The following is a 17,924-nucleotide window of genomic DNA, read 5'->3' on the forward strand; positions in this document are numbered from 1 at the left end:
GCTCATCACTCACCCTGCTCCTCTTCCTCCTCTCCCAGGAAGTTAGTGAAGCTGACAGTGTCTACAGAGAACTGGGTGGTTGCTCATCTTTCTTCATTATTATTTTCTTCTGTTTCCCTAGGACCATAATCCCCATCCCCCTGTCTGTGAGTCCCAAGTGTTGACGACATCAGCTGTTGGGGTCCTCTGCTGAGACGTTTAAGTTACTGCATCTTTCTCTTTGGTCCCTCTTCTTAGAGTTTCTGTCTCATCACCACTGTTCTCTGCTTCGTGAGGGACCTTTCTTCTGCTTTCCCTCAGTTGTTGATGTTCTTCCTCCTTCTCTTCCTCTTCTCCTTCCTCCTCCTCCTTCTCCATCTCCTTCGACACAAGGTCTCTCTGTATAGCCATGGCTGTCCTGGAACTCACTTTGTAGACCAAGTTGGCTTTGAACTCAGATAGACCCACCCACCTCTGCCCCACAAGTGCTGGGATTAAAGTATGCACCATCATGCCCGGGTTTCCTTTCTTTAGACACAGTTTATGTTGATAATGTGAATGCTTTTTAAGCAGTTAATAAAAAAGTCTTTGTCTAGTAGGTCCAATATCTGAGTTGCCTTAGGAATAATGACTTGTCTGGTTTTTGTTCTGTTTATGGGCTGCTTAATAAAAGATTTGTTTATATTTTATGTGTTTGAGTGTGTTATATGAATGCGTGTTTGTGTACCAGATGAGTATAGTGCCAGTGGGAGTCCAAATATCCCCTGGAACTGGAATTACAGATAGTTATGAGCTGCAGGGTGGGTGCTGGGAGCTGAACTCTGGTCCCCGACAAGAGCAGCAAGTGCTCTTAACCTCTGAGCCTTCTCTTCAGCCGCTGTGGGGAACTTTTCTTGTTTCTTTGCATGGATCACAGTTTTGTAGGGTGGATTGAAAATAAGATTTGCATAATATGACATAATGAACACTTCTGGGCAACTGTCCTGCTTTTCTCCAGGGCTGCCACAGTTCGTCTTCATTGTTCCTGCTTGTAGCTTCCGTTACTTTCTGGAACTTCCTGTCCAAGCTCTGTGTTCTCTGTCGTATGTGGCCACTGAGCTCAGCTTAGCTGTCACTTAAGGTTGGGGAGGGATATCTTTAAATGCTTGGGTCTCGTATGTCTTCCTAGCCTTTGCTGAGGGTCTTTGTAGAGGTCTGTAAATACCAGGGCCATCAGAGTGTTGATCCAAGTGAGGCAAGAAGGAAATCCATGGGGCTCAGCATGACTCAGTAGCTGGTGTTGGTTCAAACTTCTAAAGTCAGACACCAGGCAGTTTATTTTAGGCATATTTAAGTACAGTATAATTTGGAAAAAAGTTTCCTGGTGTAACACAATCCCCTGTGCACAAGCACTCATAATTACATCAGAACTCTCCTCAAAGCACATATCACTTCTTCCATGAAGATGTATTCTAGAGATATGTTACATGTATTATCTTAAGGGCCTAAGGGAGGCTCTGATATTGTCTCAGTCATGCAGATAGCATAGAGGTCATTTGGATTATTAGCCATCTCCAGTCCTGGTTATGGGAGCTTGGAGGAGGTCCTGGCTCTAAAGATAATACAAAGGTCACTTAGATGATCAAGTATCTCCGGTCCTGGTTGTGAGAGCTTGGGGGAGCATCTGACCATACAGATAATGCAAAGGTCACCTAGACTATTAGCTATCCCCAGCCCTGTTAGGGAGAGGTTGGTGTGGCCTGGTCCTACAGATAATACAAATCTCCAGGTTATTAACCACCTCCATTCCCAGCCTTCTGTGTGGGAAAACAGGCTACAAATCTCTCATTGAAGACAATCCTCCATGTTTGACATTCCTAGTTCCCTTATGCCTATCTTTGAGCACAAGCACCTTTGTGCTCCCAATAGGTCTTTGAGTGATGCAAAGGCCTGCCTTTATTCGTCTGCTGAGAAGCCCACAAACCTGGCTTAGCCTCTGCTTCCCACTTGTTCAGTGTCTAATGGGGGGGGCAGAGGTAAATATTTAGAGTCTTTGTAAGTATTCCACATGCACCATCCTGAACCTGGACAAATAAAAGTGACTCTCCAGCTTCTTGGAGGTGTTTAAAGATTTGTCACATTGGCTTCTGTCTTCTTACTCATCAGCTTCTCCGTGGGTTTTTGATTCACGTGTTGTCTGTACAAAAGTTATCGTAATCACAGACAGCTGCAATGTTGAATAATTGATACTGATTGTTTTTTAAAAATGTCTCCATAGAAATATTTGTTGTCACTGGAGGAACTCTGAATTGGGCCAATACAGACAATAATTCGTCTGAGGTTAGTTTCAAGATATTACTTTTTTAAAAATTATGTGTTCTCTTCAAGAACAGTATATACTCTTAACTGCTGGGCCATCTCTCTAGCCCCAGTACAAATAATTCTTGTGAGAGATTTCCAGGGATGATAGTGCCAAAGAATGGGATTAGAAAGAGCCACAGCTGTGGTCTCAGCCCTGTGTCTGAGGGAGCTACCCATTTTGTCACTGCTTTTATGGACGGGAGGTTTGGGAAGGTTCTTACTTAGGCATTCTGTGGCCCCCCTCCCTCCTTTTGCTTTCTGTATATCATGTCTTTGTTTAGGACCCCAGTTGTTCGACCACACATTCCCCATTTTGGACTTTGCAATTGCATTTCTGGCAAAGTTCAATATGCCTCTTGGGTGGTGCTGTGGCCTGTGTGCAGGGGTGCAGTGTTAGGAACTGTATGCAGTTGGATCCCCCAGATGCATCGGCAGGCTGGTGGGTGGCCCAGTCCATGTGGGCATGGTGGCAGGGCGGCGGGTGTAGATACACAACCTAGAAGCTGCATCTGCATGGAAATGGTTTATTATAATAGAGAGATGAAGAGGCAGGAAGACAGAAAGAGGGAGACAGAGAGAGAGAGAGAGAGAGAGAGAGAGAGAGAGAGAGACAGAGACAGAGAGAGAAGAGAGAGAGACAGAGACAGAGACAGAGAGAGAAGAGACAGAGACAGAGACAGAGACAGAGACAGAGAGAGAAGAGAGAGAGACAGAGACAGAGACAGAGAGAGAAGAGAGAGAGACAGAGAGACAGAGAGAGAAGAGAGACAGAGAGACAGAGACAGAGAGAGACAGAGAGACAGAGACAGAGAGAGACAGAGAGGAGAGAGAGGGATAGAGAGAGAGGGAGATGATAGGTTCGAGAGGTGCACACCTTGTGGGAGGAAAGCAGAAGAGAGAAGAAAGAGGCAGGGGCAGAGTTTTCCCTTAAGAATAGACTTCTACATCAGGGCATAGGGTGGCACCAAGGGGCTGGATCAGAATATTAACTTGCAGTGTTTGAATTTTGAGATTGTCTTAGTCCATATATGTGTATGCATGTACACACACATCATGTCTGGGGCCACCAACTCCAATGAGAGCCCTTGAGCAGAGTATCCACACTTAGGGTGGTACCCAATTGTGTGTGAGTATGTGCATTTACATGAATGTTCAGATTTATCTGTTCATGCTGTTTTCCCAAGGTGACTTGTTGAGCCAACTCACAGGTGGGTTTTTGTGGGCATGAATTTCTCTTGTTCCTCTATTAAATGTACAGGAGTACTGTTGCTGGGTCACATAGCAACTGCGTGTTTAATTTTATAAGATACTAAGAAACTGTTTTCCAGTGTACCTGTCCACTTCACAGTCTCACTGGCAGTGTGAGGGATCTGGCTTCTATGCATACTCAGCAGCATGTCGGGTTGTGACAAATGTTTATCTTAGTAATTCCAGTGGGTATGCAGTACCACGTCACTGTAGCTTCAATTTGCATTTCTCCAATATCTAATGATGTTTAATATATTTTCATGGGTTTAATTTGGTATCTATGTAAATATCTTTGGGGAAATGCCTGTGTCATTTTCTAATTATACTGTTTATTTTCTTGTGTGTGTTTGTACATCTGAGTAAGTGCTCATGTGCGTGAGTGTGAGCATGCACTTACCCTGGCATGTGCAAATAGGTCAGAAGATGACTTTAGTGTTGGTCTTCACCTTCCACCTCTTTGAGGTAGGGTCCACCCCACCCCAGACAATGCTGCCTCTGTACACCAGGCTAGTTGGCACTTCAACTTCTGGGTATGTGTTTGTCTGTTCCTGGCATCATGCTACAGGTGATCGTAGACTCGTATGTTACAGTCAGCTTTTACATGTGTTCTGAGGATCCGAACTCAGGTCTTCATGCTTGGACAGCAAGAGCTTTTGGCCACCGAGCTCTCTCTGAATCTGTTTTCTTATTGATAAGTTCGGAGGGTTTAAAAATAGACACCCTAAATATACGTGTCTTTTCTGATGCGTGATTTTAAAATATTTTATCTTAGTATAATTTGCTTTTTCATAATCTTCATGAGATTTTTCTCAGAGCAAAAAAAAAAAAATCAATTTCAGTGATGTCCTACTTATCACTTACACACCCTTTCGTGGATCATGCTCTTTGTATCAGGTTCACAAAACCTTTTGTCCAGTCTTAGTGCCTGCATTTTCTCTTTGCTCCCCTGAAAGTGTATAGTTTTGTGCACTATGTGAAATCTACGGCCCACTTTGAACTGAGTTTCGTAAAGGCGTAAGATTTAGGCCATTGCTCAGGGCACCTAGGAAGGAGCCCCGGCTCTTTGCTGTCCTTTCCCTCAGAACTGCCGCAGTGAAGAGATGGTCCCGGCCAGCAGCCTGCCGACAGGCTCACACTGCTGTCGTTTCTCGTTCTTCTAGTCTCGGCTCCCTCTGGGATTTTGAGGTTTGCTGTCTGAGAATCAGGGAATTTCTCCCTTTTCTTTGATAAAAATCATTCACTGTGATTACAGAGTTAGAAACATATGGCTAAATGGGAATGTTTAGTCCATAATTCTAGAACACTTTTAAAAAAGAGAAAAGGCAAAAGAAAGAGAAAATAACGGAGCAGAGAAGAAAAGAAAAAAGGAAGGAGAGGGCCTGGGCTGAGTCCTAATTCATCTCCAGGAAATTTTAACTGATAAATTTAATTATACAAACATGGGTACGGTGTGATTCTGATGAACACAGACAGTGTGTGTTATCAACTGAGCATAACCAGAACACCTCAGATATTCACCTGGTTGCTGGGACTGCTTTCTTGTCTGTGACTGGAGACCTTAGCTGCCCTCACAGACTCCTTGGGACAGATCACAGCCCGCAGGTCAAATGTCTTTAGGAGCCAGGTGTCCAGGTGGAAGAGCCAGGAGTCTGCCTCCATGCCCCAGGGTGCTGAGCAGCTGGTGACGAGACAGCTTTGCTCAGCACTGGGGAAGTGGGGGTGCCTGTGGGTTCCCTGCTCAGCCCGCCTGGTACACCTACCTTCCAGGCTCTGGCTGTAGAAAAAGCTCTGCGGCCATAAACAGATTAGGAAAAGCTGCAGCCTGGGCCTTCCAGCTGCCTCCAACAGTGCTTGGGAGATTAGTGAGGGCATCTTTGTGTGGTGTGTGTGTGCGTGGGGGTGGGGGCGTTGAAATGTCAGCTTTGGTTTAAAGGATCCTTCTAGAAGGAAAGAGAGCCACTCTCCTGGCCATGGTGCCTCCTCCGGCTTCCCTGTGTGTCCTTCCTGCTCTGGAATTCAGGCTCTTGTTCTCTTTGGGGGGATTCCCACTTGTTCTGCAAGAGCTGACAGAAGGGCCCACCCTGGTACTGCAGCCAGCTCCGTGGTGGCAGCTAATGACTAAAGGCATACTCATGTGTCTCAGGCTGAAATGGTTGTCCATCTGGTTTTCCAGACAGAGGTGAAGAGCAGGCACTGAACACTGCCTGGTATAGTGAGCTCTCCTGGAGGAGGGGTACGTGCTATGTGTCACCTGTCTTTCATCCATTTCTCTACCTTTTCATCTGATAGCCGATAGATAGATCCATTTGTTTGCTCATTTACTGAGAAGCCACCGGCCTGTCTAGCTAGGTGCAGTGAACACGTCTAATTCTCCTATCTGCTTGTCCTGTGCTTTGGAGGTGCAGACAATGAGAGCAGGGTGAACACGCACTTCCGTGTAGCTGGAGAGATGGGACATTGCAGAACTTGTCTTCACAGGCATGAGTGCGGCTTCTGTGACACTCGCCAGTGCCCTGCAGGTCCGGGGTGAAGCTCTGTCTGAAGAGGAAATCTGGTCCCTCTTGTCACTGGCTGCTGAGCGGCTCCTGGAAGACCTCCGTAATGGTAAGGGGACAACTGTCGTAGGAAACTGAAAGTAACATTTCTTAAACAAACTTCCTTCTGGCAGCTTCTTGGTCTGTGATCAATCCTAAGCTGTTAGACCAAAAGAACAAATGGTCCCCACCAGGCAGCTGCTGAGGGGTGGCCTGTCTCCAAGGCCTATGCCATGCAACCAAGTTGAAAGGCTGCACTTTTGCTTTGGGCTTGCATGGCTTACAGAGAGACCAGTGGCATCCATCCCTGGGATAGCCCACACTCCATCAGTCAGATGCTCTACTATTCTGTCCCATCCGAAGGCAGAACCTACACTGTGGTCTAAACAAGAGAAGTTAACATAAAAACCACTCAACTGTGATTTGGAGATAATGAAGATAAATCCTATATGGACCCCTAGCTGAGGACAGGTCCCCAGTGAGGAACAAAGCACTCCTTGGGTTGGGTTTTGTCCTGATGGAGGAGCTGTGTTTGTAGCTCATGATGATGAAGGTCTCTAGATGACCCGGCCAGAGGTAGTCTACAGTCATGGTCCAGGTGGAGCAGAAGCAGTCATCAGGTGATGGCTCAGAGGGCCTGGAAGTCAGGAGTGATCCTTTGGAATGTGGGCACGCACAGGTGAACAGGCTGATGGTGTGTGGGCAGGAAGACTGGAGCCTGCAGCATCTACGTGGGCAGGTCCACGAGAAAGCAGTCACAGGGTGAAGCCAGGACATGAGGTATCCAAGGGCTTTCATGCCTGTGGCTGAGTCCAGGACAAAGGTGCCCCTGCCTGGTCTTTTTATATTCATACCACTGGCTCCCAGACAGGGCAGGAGAGCCCCTGCTTCCTGCAAGGTCTCTGCAGTGCCTCTTCTGAGAAGAATGGTCTAGTGCTGACAGCAGAGATACTTAAAGGAGTCGGGATGGAAAGGCAATTTGGAGCTGTGAGGTGTTCTGTCAGCAGGTGAAGTAAACACGGAGAGTCTACACTTAGGTGCTACCGTGTAGCTGGAGAGATGGGGCATTGCAGAACTTGTCTTCACAGGCTGCACACCTATGCCTTAGCTTCTCTTCCTCCTGAGCCCCCACTCCTGTCTCCTGCCTTGGGGGATCTGAACTACTGTAGAGCTGTGCCCTGACCCAGCTGCAATGAACTCAAGTCTGCACCAGTTTCCAGCTGGTCTTGACCTTTCTTGATCTTTTACTTTATAAAGTTCTCAGGTCCTCAACAGATCCAGATGCAGGTGCTGAATTCTTGTCCACAGTTACAACTACCTTTTGCAATACACATTTCTATGTGTGGGTGGAATTTATTCTGCTCTGTGCCCCTATAGGCCTTGATCAGAATCAGTCCTAGAAGCAAGTGCCTTTCGGCACAGTGGCCCTGCCCTATCTTACGCTCCATCATTGCCTCATTTCCAGATTCCTCAGATTATGTGGTCTGCCCCTGGTCACTTCTGCTTTCTGCAGCTGGAAGTCTTTCTTTCCAAGACCACGTTTCTCACATAGAGGCTGCGCCATTCAAGGCCCCTGAACTGCTACAGGGGGCAAATGAGGATGAGAAGCCCGAAGCATCACAGGTAGAATGTGAGGCATCCCGCCTCCAGGACCCTGGGGAAAGCCTTTCCTGGGGGAGACACCCCAAACTCCCTGCCTAGCCCCAATTCTGAGGCTTAAAGCATGTTCATTAAGAGCTTTCTTGCCAGCAATTTACCAGCCTTTGGATAAGGCAGTTCAACTTCCCTAAGCCCAAGTTTTGCAGTCAGTTAATCGAGACAAATATAACTTTGTGGATCAAGCTTTAGCAGCATTAAACACAGTGTTGGGGGCTGGAAAGATTGTTCAGTGGTTAGAGTGCTTGTGTGTAAGCTGCAGAAAGCCAGGGGTGGTGGTGCATACCTATAATCCCAGTGCTGAAAGCCGGAGAGAGGAAGAGTCCGGGGCCTAGCTAGCCAGCTAGTTTAGTCAACTGGCAAGCTCTAGGTCCAGTAAGAGATCTCAAAAAATAAAGTGGGCATGATAAAGGAAGGCACCCAGCTGTCAGTCTTTGGCTGTTATGTGTGTGTGTGTGTGTGTGTGTGTGTGTGTGTGTGTATGTGTGTGTGCACATGCACCACTGCCATATGTATATATACATACCACACACACAGAGAAACATAAAGAGAAGTGTTGGGGAACACTGTGGGCAAACAGTCTTCATAATGTAGCCACTGGCAACATGAAGCAAGAGCCTTCCAAATGACCCAGCCAGCCCTCCATAGGCATTTATCCTCAGGCAGGTTCAGGTGGCTTTAGCTTGGTAGTGTACTGTTGACGTCATCCGTGAACTAAAACAAAATGGATGTCAGTGAAGAGTGGACAGGAGAAAAGATGGCACTCATGTGAGATGCAGAAATTTGTTTAGTGATGTGTGAGAGAGAGGGGGGAGGGGTGAGAGAGTATAAAACACATGTAATACATAGTGCCTTATGCTGGATGGCAGCGTCAGTGGAGACTTGTGGATTTCCTCAGTGGAAAAACGTTTTCCTTCTAAACAGCAGCATGTTCCAGGAGTTTCAGTTAAAAGAAGAAGAACTCAAATGTCAGAATGCTTCAAGGCAGCTGCACAGTGCAGGATGGGCACAACCCTTCTTTCCTGCCCTTTCACGGGGAACCTGCAGATCTAGGGTGCTACTCTTCCCAGGACAACCCTGGAATGCTGCCGCTTTCCTTTGGGCTCTGAGAAGAGTCTGGGGCCTCTATGGTTTCCAGGTTTGGTTCATCATGGTCCATGTAGCTCCAAATGCTACCATAATGGTGGAAACACAGAGTGCCCTCTACAGTGGCTTCTGTCCTCTGGGCCTGCAACCCTCTGCAGCCGTGAGATCCCCGGATGAGCCACTGGGTCAATGGATGGGATGGACATGGCTGCTTCTCAGACTCCTGTCTGGATCTCTAGCTTCATGCCCCACCTGTCACATTCTGGACTCACCGAATATGTCACACTGGCTCTGAGCTCTGGCATTCTACAAGGACACACCAACATGTTATGCAAACTCAAGGGAGCAGAAAAGGGCTAGTTACCTATAGAGACAAGCCAAAGCCAGTGGTGGGCAAGAGGGAGGCACTGAGAGGGTAAATCCTATCTCCTCTTTCCCCTTATGGATGGGGTCAAAATGTGCAGTCTCTGCACACCTACTGGAGATCCCTTCTGAGATCTAGGGAGCTATGTTGGCCATCCATCCTGTTGGGCTGTGTGGCAGCATGGTGGCTTTGTGTGCCACATCTGTCCTTGCCCCACCCCCCTTCTCCTAACTCTTGTTGCCCTGGGCTTATAGCTTCTAAATGGAGCACTGGCACCTAATCCTTGCCTCTGGCTCTGCTTTTTAGAGGTCTCGAGCTGAGATACATAGTGAGTGCTGTTGGGGACTTTCCCTTTGTCCTCCAGCACTTGCTGAGAAGGCTTCATCCTCCCCAGGGTTGTTTGGCTTCCATTAGTGCCTTGGGGGAGGTGTGGCCAGTCCTTTACCTTAGCATCCAGAGCTCAGACAACCCAGGTCCCCCTGTTTACTCCTCCAGTAGAAGTGTCAGGGCCTAGGGAATTCTAAGGCTAGAAGAGGCTGAGCCCAGAGCTGGGCAGGTGTGCTGCTATGAGGCTAGCTAGGAAAGAATAGACAGTGGTCTGGGTCACAGAGAGCTGGTGTGGGGCAGGACTGAGTCTGAACCGAGTCTGACACTGTTTGGTTGGCTGCTTAACCCTCTACTCTGACTGGCCTCCGAGTGCCTCCAGGAAGGGCAGAAGATGGTGTCCTCAGCTCCTTAGGAAGAAGTGGGCAGAGTCACCTGGTCTCTCGATCTGCTACATCTGAACAGCTCTGAGGACCACAGCTCTCTTCCATTCACCACGCCAATTCTCTCTTCATCCAACTTGGCACAAGGTTGTGAGGGAGATCTGGGTCAGGAGTGTGAAGGTCCTAGCAGGGGCTGTTCTTAGGACCCTCCCCAGCTCTGGCTGCATCCTGAGACTAACAGCTTACTCTAACCAGTGCACTCAGCACTATACCCAAGTCTAAACCAGGCACAGGTGGCAGGGGTGGGCAAGCCTCCAGCTGGGAGCCCCTTGAGCAGCCTTACCTCAACTCATTCTTCAAGCAGGTTGCTGGTGTTCTTGCCCAGAGAGCCAGTAGCTGCCTTCAGAAACCTTCTTAGCCTTTTGCTGTCTCCCAGGAAGATGAATTTAGGATTTGGGACAGATCCTCCTGGACTCAGCTTGTCCCCCAGGACATTTTTGGACAGAGCTTTGAAATCCATGAAGAGTTCTGAGTGTGAGTGGTGCCTCTGGCTATGCCCAGGATATCACTTCTGCCCAGTTCACTGCAGCCATGCCTGGGATCCCACTTCTGCTCAGTGTCACTGCAGCCATGCCCAGGATCCCACTTCTGCCCAGGTCACTGCAGCTGTGTCCAGGATCCCACTTCTGCCCAGGTCACTACAGCTGTGCCCGGGATATCACTTCTGCCCAGTTCACTGCAGCTGTGCCCAGAATATTACTTCTGCCCAGGTCACTGCAGCTGTGCCCAGGATATCACTTCTGCCCAGGTCACCACAGCTGTGCCCAGGATATCACTTCTGCCCAGGTCACTGCAGCTGTGCCCAGGATATCACTTCTGCCCAGGTCACCACAGCTGTGCCCAGGATATCACTTCTGCCCAGGTCACCACAGCTGTGCCCAGGATATCACGTCTGCCCAGGTCACTGCAGCTGTGCCCGGGATATAACTTCTGCTCGGGTCACTGCTGTGAAGATGCAGCTTGGGAACTTTCCCACACTGGGTCTGGGGGTGGAGCTGGATTATAGGGGTGCAATTTCAGGTAAATAAAGAGAATAGTTTACTGGCACAGGTGGTACTGGACTCCTCATCCCCATGATGTGGGACCTCAGACTACTTGTGTTAGTCTAACACAGGGGAGGGTGTGTGTGTGTGTGTGTGTGTGTGTGTGTGTGTGTGTGTGTGTGTATGGCGGGGGGGGGGGGAGGGAGCTGGGTTGTCTCTAGCTCTGGATGCTAAGGCAAAAGACTGGCCACACCTCCCCAGAGGCACTCTCTGAAAGTGAGACTACCCTGGGGAGGGTGAAGCCTTCCCAGCAAGTGCTGGAGGACACGGGAGAGTCCCCGGCAGCACCCAGTAACCAGGGGTTAATACATGGTTTGCTATTTCAGGGGCTTCTCTTGCACAGTTCCCAAAGTATTTTCCTGAGAAGGATCTTCAAAAGTTTGTCTCCTACAATGAAAGGCCCCCAGCATCAACAAAAGTCATTAATTCATCCGGAGGGCAAAGCTATGGGGCTCAGGGCGCTGGGGCTTAGATTCAATGTCATGTCTGGGTCTTATTTAGGCAAATCCTATAGCTTTCCCCTTTCTCTGGTTTCCTCTTATCTAAAATGGGGACAATTAAAATCCTGCCTCAGAGGGTTGTTGTGAAGACCAAATACATTTAAATAAGCAAAAGGCTTACCACAGGGTTTGGCCTGATGATAATGACCACCCCCAAGTGCTTTTGTACTCCGTCTTTAGGAGGGTTTGGGCAGAACACTCGCTTTTAAAAACCTGGAGCTTCAGAGAGGTCGGACCACGTTCTTCCTGTTGCACTGTGTCATTTTCTGACAAGATACAGGGCTTTGCGGTAAGGCTGACCCAGATGGTGTAGTGGCTGCCTATGGTTACAAGAAACAGGAAGTCTGAGCTACAATAGCAGAGCCAGAGTCATTAGTTGCTTAGGGAGCAATTTAGCTATGGGCAGCAGCAGCACCTCAGTGATATCCATAAGGATTCAGGGTATATATTCTATTCTAGTCCCTGTGCTTATCTCCACAGGGTTGCAAGATGGCTGCAGTGACTCCACATGCCATATGGCATTGCAGGTAGAAACAGCAGGGCAAGTGTGGGACCAGTCACATGCTTTTCTTTTCCTTTTCCTTTTTTTTTTTTTTTTTTAAATAAATCAAAAGTTTCATTTTGTCTTGTTTTTTCTTCCAGAAGCACCCTAACAGATGTTCTGTCTTGTTTTTCACCAAACTGGGAGTCATAGTTACAGCTAGAAAACAAATTTCTAGCCTGCAGCGTGGGAGGCAGCAAAGGTTAAGGAGGTGCAGATGGTGCCGGGCTAGCCAGATATCCACCCCTTGCTTGCAGAGACTGTGCTGTGCTTTGCGTGCAGGGCTGTGGCGTCACATGCCTGACTTCTAACCATGTGCTTTTCTCTTGGGCAGATGCATGTCTATTCCTTAGGGATGACTCTCTACTGGTCAGCGGGGTTTCGTGTTCCACCAAACCAGGTCTGTAACAAGAACGCCTCACAAACTACCAGGTCATCCGTCTGGATTAGCTTAGGAGCTCTCCCCTAGGCTGGGCCACATGTACTGTGTGGCTGTCACCACCTTCTGTGCAAAGCCCTCCACAGTTGCTTGCACAGCTCCTTCCCCGAGTCCATAAACGACCGCAGCGTCTTCTTAAACACTCCAAGCAGCCCCAGCTGAGACTGGCAGTTAAGATTCACTTGTCCTCTCTGACCACAGGAAATAGTAAACTAGAGGATTTCATATACAACAAAGACAGTTATTTATGTATAAACAAAGTGAACTGCTGTCCCGAGAAAGGGGTTCTGTGCTCAGTAACTGAGATAAAATGCACCCTGCAAATGTCTCCTCTGGAAGAGGTTCCCACTAGCTTGTTCCTGACTATGGCAAGCCTCAAGACACAGAAGCTTTATGGAGCAAAGCATGTTACACAATTCAACTGATGAGTGCATGCACTGTGTGGATGCACACATTTGTGTATGTGCCTGTGTGTGTGTGTGTATGTGTGTGTGTGTGCACGCACGCGTGCATGAGTGCGTGGCCTATGTATGTGCGTGACTGCATATTTTCATGTGACATCATAAAAATTATTTAAACACTGGGGCTATAAGAAGCATTGCTGAACCTGGCCATGAGACCCTCCCCTGCCTCACCAAACCCCTCTCTTTCTCCCTGCCTTCCTTCCTCACTTTCTCCCCATCTCTTAAGCAGAAAACTATTTACAACTCACCCTGCTTGAGGTGAGACCCCACTGGCTACCCACTGCCCATGGTTATATTCAAGCATCTCACCAGGACACATGGATTCCAGAATTTGGCCCTGCTCCTGTCGGCTGGGTCTCTGACATCCCAGGGCTTGTCTTATGGGTGTGTGACTTGCAATTCTGTGCCTGACTTAATGCTCTGCCAGTCTTGTCTTGTACCCAATACTTTGGGGCCCCACACCTCCATTCTGTCATGGCCGCTTCTGTAGCCCTTTCCTTTCAGACTCACACCCCAGCTCACTTCTTCCAGCTCACCGGCACCTCTTCCTCTGTGCACATGCACAGTACAAGCTCATTCTGCCTTCCCAACCCCCTGCTGCTGTTTGAGGTCAGCCTGGGTCAGGCTTTTGTCTGTCTACTTGTGGGGTCTCATGCTTGCTGAGGTCAAGCCCTTGCCATCTTTAAGGCAATGAGGATGAAGAGCAACTGTGCTAGACACAATGACCCCTAGTGAGCTGTGTAAATAGTTGACACAGTGGCCTGGTTGCTGTGAAGACAGGTTCCCCAAGAGCATGAAGAGACTGCTTGTACAAGACAAGTTTTTCTTTGGCCTGATGCCTGTGTGGTACAGAGTTCTACCATGAGTGACTGTGACTGAGCCCTTGCCTGCTGCTCATGGCTCTGCATGAAAGGCCACTTCAATTTACAGGTCTGATTCCCTTGCACTCATGTTCCAAGGGGAAGTCCTCATAAGATAATTGTCACCCCCCTCCACCAGATAAATGTAGGAAGCACCGGGCTACCAGGTCAATGTAGTGGTGTGTGTGTGTGTGTGTGTGTGTGTGTGTGTGTGTGTGTGTGTGTCTGACCACTAGTGTGGCCAAGCATTTGGCTCAGGTCAAGGTCCATGATGTCCTGCACAGGCTGCCCATCACCTTGCCAGGCTTGCATTTGAGCTGAAGTGCTCAGTCTTGAGAGCAGCATGCACAGTAGATGTAGAAACCATTTCTTGGCCTCAATGACAAGTCAGATGTCTATTCCAGAAGAAGCAAATGTGTTCTAGTGGTGATGCCCATGTTTCCTGGAGTCTCTGGGTCATGTGGGCCTTGGTGCCTGTCTTGTTAGAACTTCTACTGCTGTGATGAGACATCATGACCACGGCAACTCTTACAAAGGCAACATTTAATTGTGGTGGCTCACTTACAATTCAGAGGTCCAGGCCATCATGGCAGGAAGCATAGTGACATGCAGGCAGGCATGGTGATGGAGAAATAGCTGAGTGTCCTATATCTTGCAGGCAACAGGAAGTTGACTATTATACCTAGGAAAACTCAAGGAAAAGAAACCTCAAAGCCCACCTCCATGTGACACACTTCCTCCAATAAGATCACACCTATTCGAACAAAGCCACACCTCCTGATAGTGCCACTCTCTTTGGGGGCCATTTTCTTCCAAACCAGCACAGTGCCCTTGGCACTTCTCACCAGTGTGTGCTCTGCAGCCTCTGCAGCTTCGGGAGCCGGCGCACTCCCTCTTGCTGGCCATGTGTGAAGAGCAGCCTCGAAGACGGCGGCCACTGCAGGCAGTTCTGGAAGCCTGCCGGGTTCATCAGGAAGAAGTGGCTGTGTACCCAGCCCCTGCCAGTCTCCACATCAGTCGGCTGGTGGGCTTGGTGCTGGGCACCATCTCCGAGGTCAGTTATAGAACCCATCTTTCCCACTGGGGAGCCACTTGCTGCGTGTGGCTATTGGAATTTAAATCAGCCAAATTTTAATTAAAAGGAAATTCAATAAAAAATTCAGGGGCTCCGTGATAGATGTCTAGCTGATGCCCATAAGGAGTTAGTTAGCCTGACAGGTAGCTTGCCTGTGTCGGTATCAATGCACCTGTCTGACCTGGTTGCTAATATGCATTTCCATCAATCTCTACTCAGGTGGAGAGAAGATTTGTAGAGGAAGGTGCCTGTGAGCAGCAGAGCAGAAGCTACTTTCTCAGGAGCAGGCTACATCGGGCGGGCAGTGAGAGCCCTGGAGCTCGGGCCTCTGATGGTCTGCAGCCTCGAAGAGGTGGGTGAAGGCTCCGAGCAGTCCGGTTTAGGCAGAGGGTACTCAAAATGACTCTTCCATTGTCTCCTGCTCTGAGTGTGGACATCTCTGCTGTATACACAGTGACCTCCCATGTAAGTGCTACTCTCCCAGGAAATGCGAAGGTCCTGGACCTACGACCACTGTGCCTAATAAAGTTTTAATGGTTGAATAGAGGTAATTATATTAAATGCCAGCTATTTAAATTGGAGTCTACTTTATCCAAATTGATGAGAACAAGTTAGAAAAAGCAAGAAAAAGGTTTTATTTTATTTTATGCATGAGTGTTTTATCTGTTTACCATGTGCATACCTGATGCCTGTGGAGGCCAGAAGAATGCATCAGATCCCCTATAACTGGGGTGGGTTTCAGATGTTATGAACCCCCATGTAGGTGCTGGGAACTCAACTCGGGGCTCCCAGAAGAGCAGCCAGTGCTCTTAACCACTGAGCCATCTCTCCGACCCTCAAACAGAAAAAGATTTTAAAAATGACTTTCTAAGTGGAATGACACACAAATAAGTCATAAACAGCTGTTGGTTGTTTGTTTTTATTCTGGGTGAGCTGAGAGGCTGGCTTTTACATTAACCTTCCAATGTGCCTTTACCTGCTTCTCAGCTATCTGAACCTGAGTTACGTTGTAGTCCCCTCTCCTGTTGCCATGAGGTAGTAACAGACAGAAGCACCGGGAGGAGGCAGGGTTTGGTTGTGTTCACAGTTTGAGGATACAGTCCACGACGCAGGGAGGCATGGCGGGAAGAGCGACTGGCTGGCAGCTGATCACACTGCATCAGCAGTCAGGAAGCAGAGAGCGATGGATGCTGGTTCTCGGCTCGCTCTCTTCATTCAGTCCGGGAACCCAGTCCGCAGAATGGCGTGACTCATAGCTGGGGCTGATCTACCCATCTCAATTACACCGATCGCAGAAAGTCTCTTAAGACATGCCCAGAGGTTTCATTACAGATCTCATCAAGTTGATCAGTATTTACCATCGCACCCCATTTATTTACTTATTCATTTTGAAACAGAATCTCGTAATACAGCCTAGAACTCTTGATTGTCCTGTCACAACCTCTGAGGATTGAGATCACAGGTGGGCACCACCAAGCCTAATTTTATGTGTTTGTTTTTCCTTAAAGTTGCCCATTGTTCCTAAATCAAGGAACTGCTTAGCCTTTTGTCGTTAGGCTCACCCCCGCCCCCAACACTCTTCCCACCTCCCTACTTTTGGGCCTGTCATTTCCATTTGCACTGTGAGACTACAGACTCAGAGACAGACGGTTAGTGACTTCACCAAGGGCGCACAGCTGATGAGTTGTGGCGGTATCCGCACTCTGGGCTGCTCACCCTCTAAAGCCAAGCTGTTCGTTTGCACTGCCCCTACCCATCATACTGTTTGGTTAGTTTCAGAGAGAAGCACAGAGACACAGAGCTCCTCTGAGCGACGCTGGAGCACCACAGCACACAGTCGGTGCGGCTTTGTTAACAGGTGAGTCTCCTGCTCTCCAGCCCTGTGGACTTGGTGTGGGAGTCTACACACCCTGATTCTTTGCTGATTAGTGATGAGCAGCCCATTCTTCAGAAAATGACGTTAGTGAAAAGCCAAGGTATGCACTGTCTGCTGGCAACAGTCTGGTCAGGAACCCCATATCTCCTAGGAATCCCGTTCCGGCCCAGAGGTGGAACAACCCGGGCACTGGTGTTTTAGCCGTGAGATCCCTAGGCACACCCTGCCTGCCACACAGCAAACAACCACAAAGCACAGTGGCCACAGGCCACAGTTACCCAGAGCTCAGCAGGGATTAGCCGGGATTCCTGGCCTCTCTGGGCACCTTCTGCATCACTGACCAGCTGAGTCACTGACTGGGGAGGCTTCACTCTTGGGGAGTGGGTTTGTTACCCCAGCATCCCCATGAGTCCATGGCATACTGTGCACACTGTGATGGCTTCAGCCTCTCTAGGTGATTGGAGTTTGCTAGCTTCATTGTATCACAGGACCCTTGTTGCATAAGTTGGTCTGCTGTGGACCAAAGCATCAGTCGGTGGTATGTGGACTGTTTGTTGTCAAAACAATTTGAATGTCTCAAATTTCAAAAACAAAGGCAGAGCCATGATCTATTTAGGGAATCTTGGGACCTTGGAGTCAGGGTGAGCACAGAGGCAGAGTCCTGGGGTGGAAGAGGGTGGGTATGTGTGGTCTTATACCTTAAGTAGTTCCTCTGCCTGTGGTTGTATAGCCTTAAACTCTGCGGGTCTCAGCTTTACCAATAGAAGATGCTGTGTTCCCTGTCATGAAGTGGGAAGAAATAACAGGAGGTGGCAGCTGAGCCTGACGGGTACATCATCAAGTGTTTTATCCTTCCTCACTCTCGGCCAGTGCTTTTGCAGGTGCGGGTCCCTGTGACTGTGAGGAAGGCCTGCAGTGTGGCTCAGGGCCTAGACTCTTGGCAGAAGCCGAAAGCTCACAGCCCGCAACATCTTCTCCAAGGAATTTCCAACAAAGAAAGGGAAAGGTGAGCAAGGAGGTCTGGAGCTGGGGGACACTGTCAAGAGTGGTCCCAGCTGGAATCTTGAACACAGAGGGAGAATTCAGGCAGGGCTTCAGTGCTCAGGGACCCTGGGCTGGGGTTCATAGACCTGTGCTGACAGAAACCTGAAC

General features: G+C 48.7%; 1 protein-coding gene across 1 annotated transcript in view; it reads left to right on the top strand.

The window, feature by feature from the left end:
* The first annotated feature begins 6,047 nt into the window (after positions 1–6,047).
* Positions 6,048–17,924, top strand: part of Frmpd2 (FERM and PDZ domain containing 2) — an 87,069-nt gene continuing 75,192 nt past the window's right edge. The window contains 7 exon segments of the mRNA XM_036199502.1: positions 6,048–6,171; positions 7,567–7,724; positions 12,393–12,458; positions 14,684–14,875; positions 15,116–15,248; positions 16,670–16,754; positions 17,643–17,778. Coding sequence (XP_036055395.1) covers positions 6,048–6,171; positions 7,567–7,724; positions 12,393–12,458; positions 14,684–14,875; positions 15,116–15,248; positions 16,670–16,754; positions 17,643–17,778 — 894 coding nt within the window.

This window comes from Onychomys torridus, chromosome 9 (genome assembly GCF_903995425.1).
Source record: "Onychomys torridus chromosome 9, mOncTor1.1, whole genome shotgun sequence".
Classification (NCBI taxonomy): Eukaryota; Metazoa; Chordata; class Mammalia; order Rodentia; family Cricetidae; genus Onychomys; species Onychomys torridus.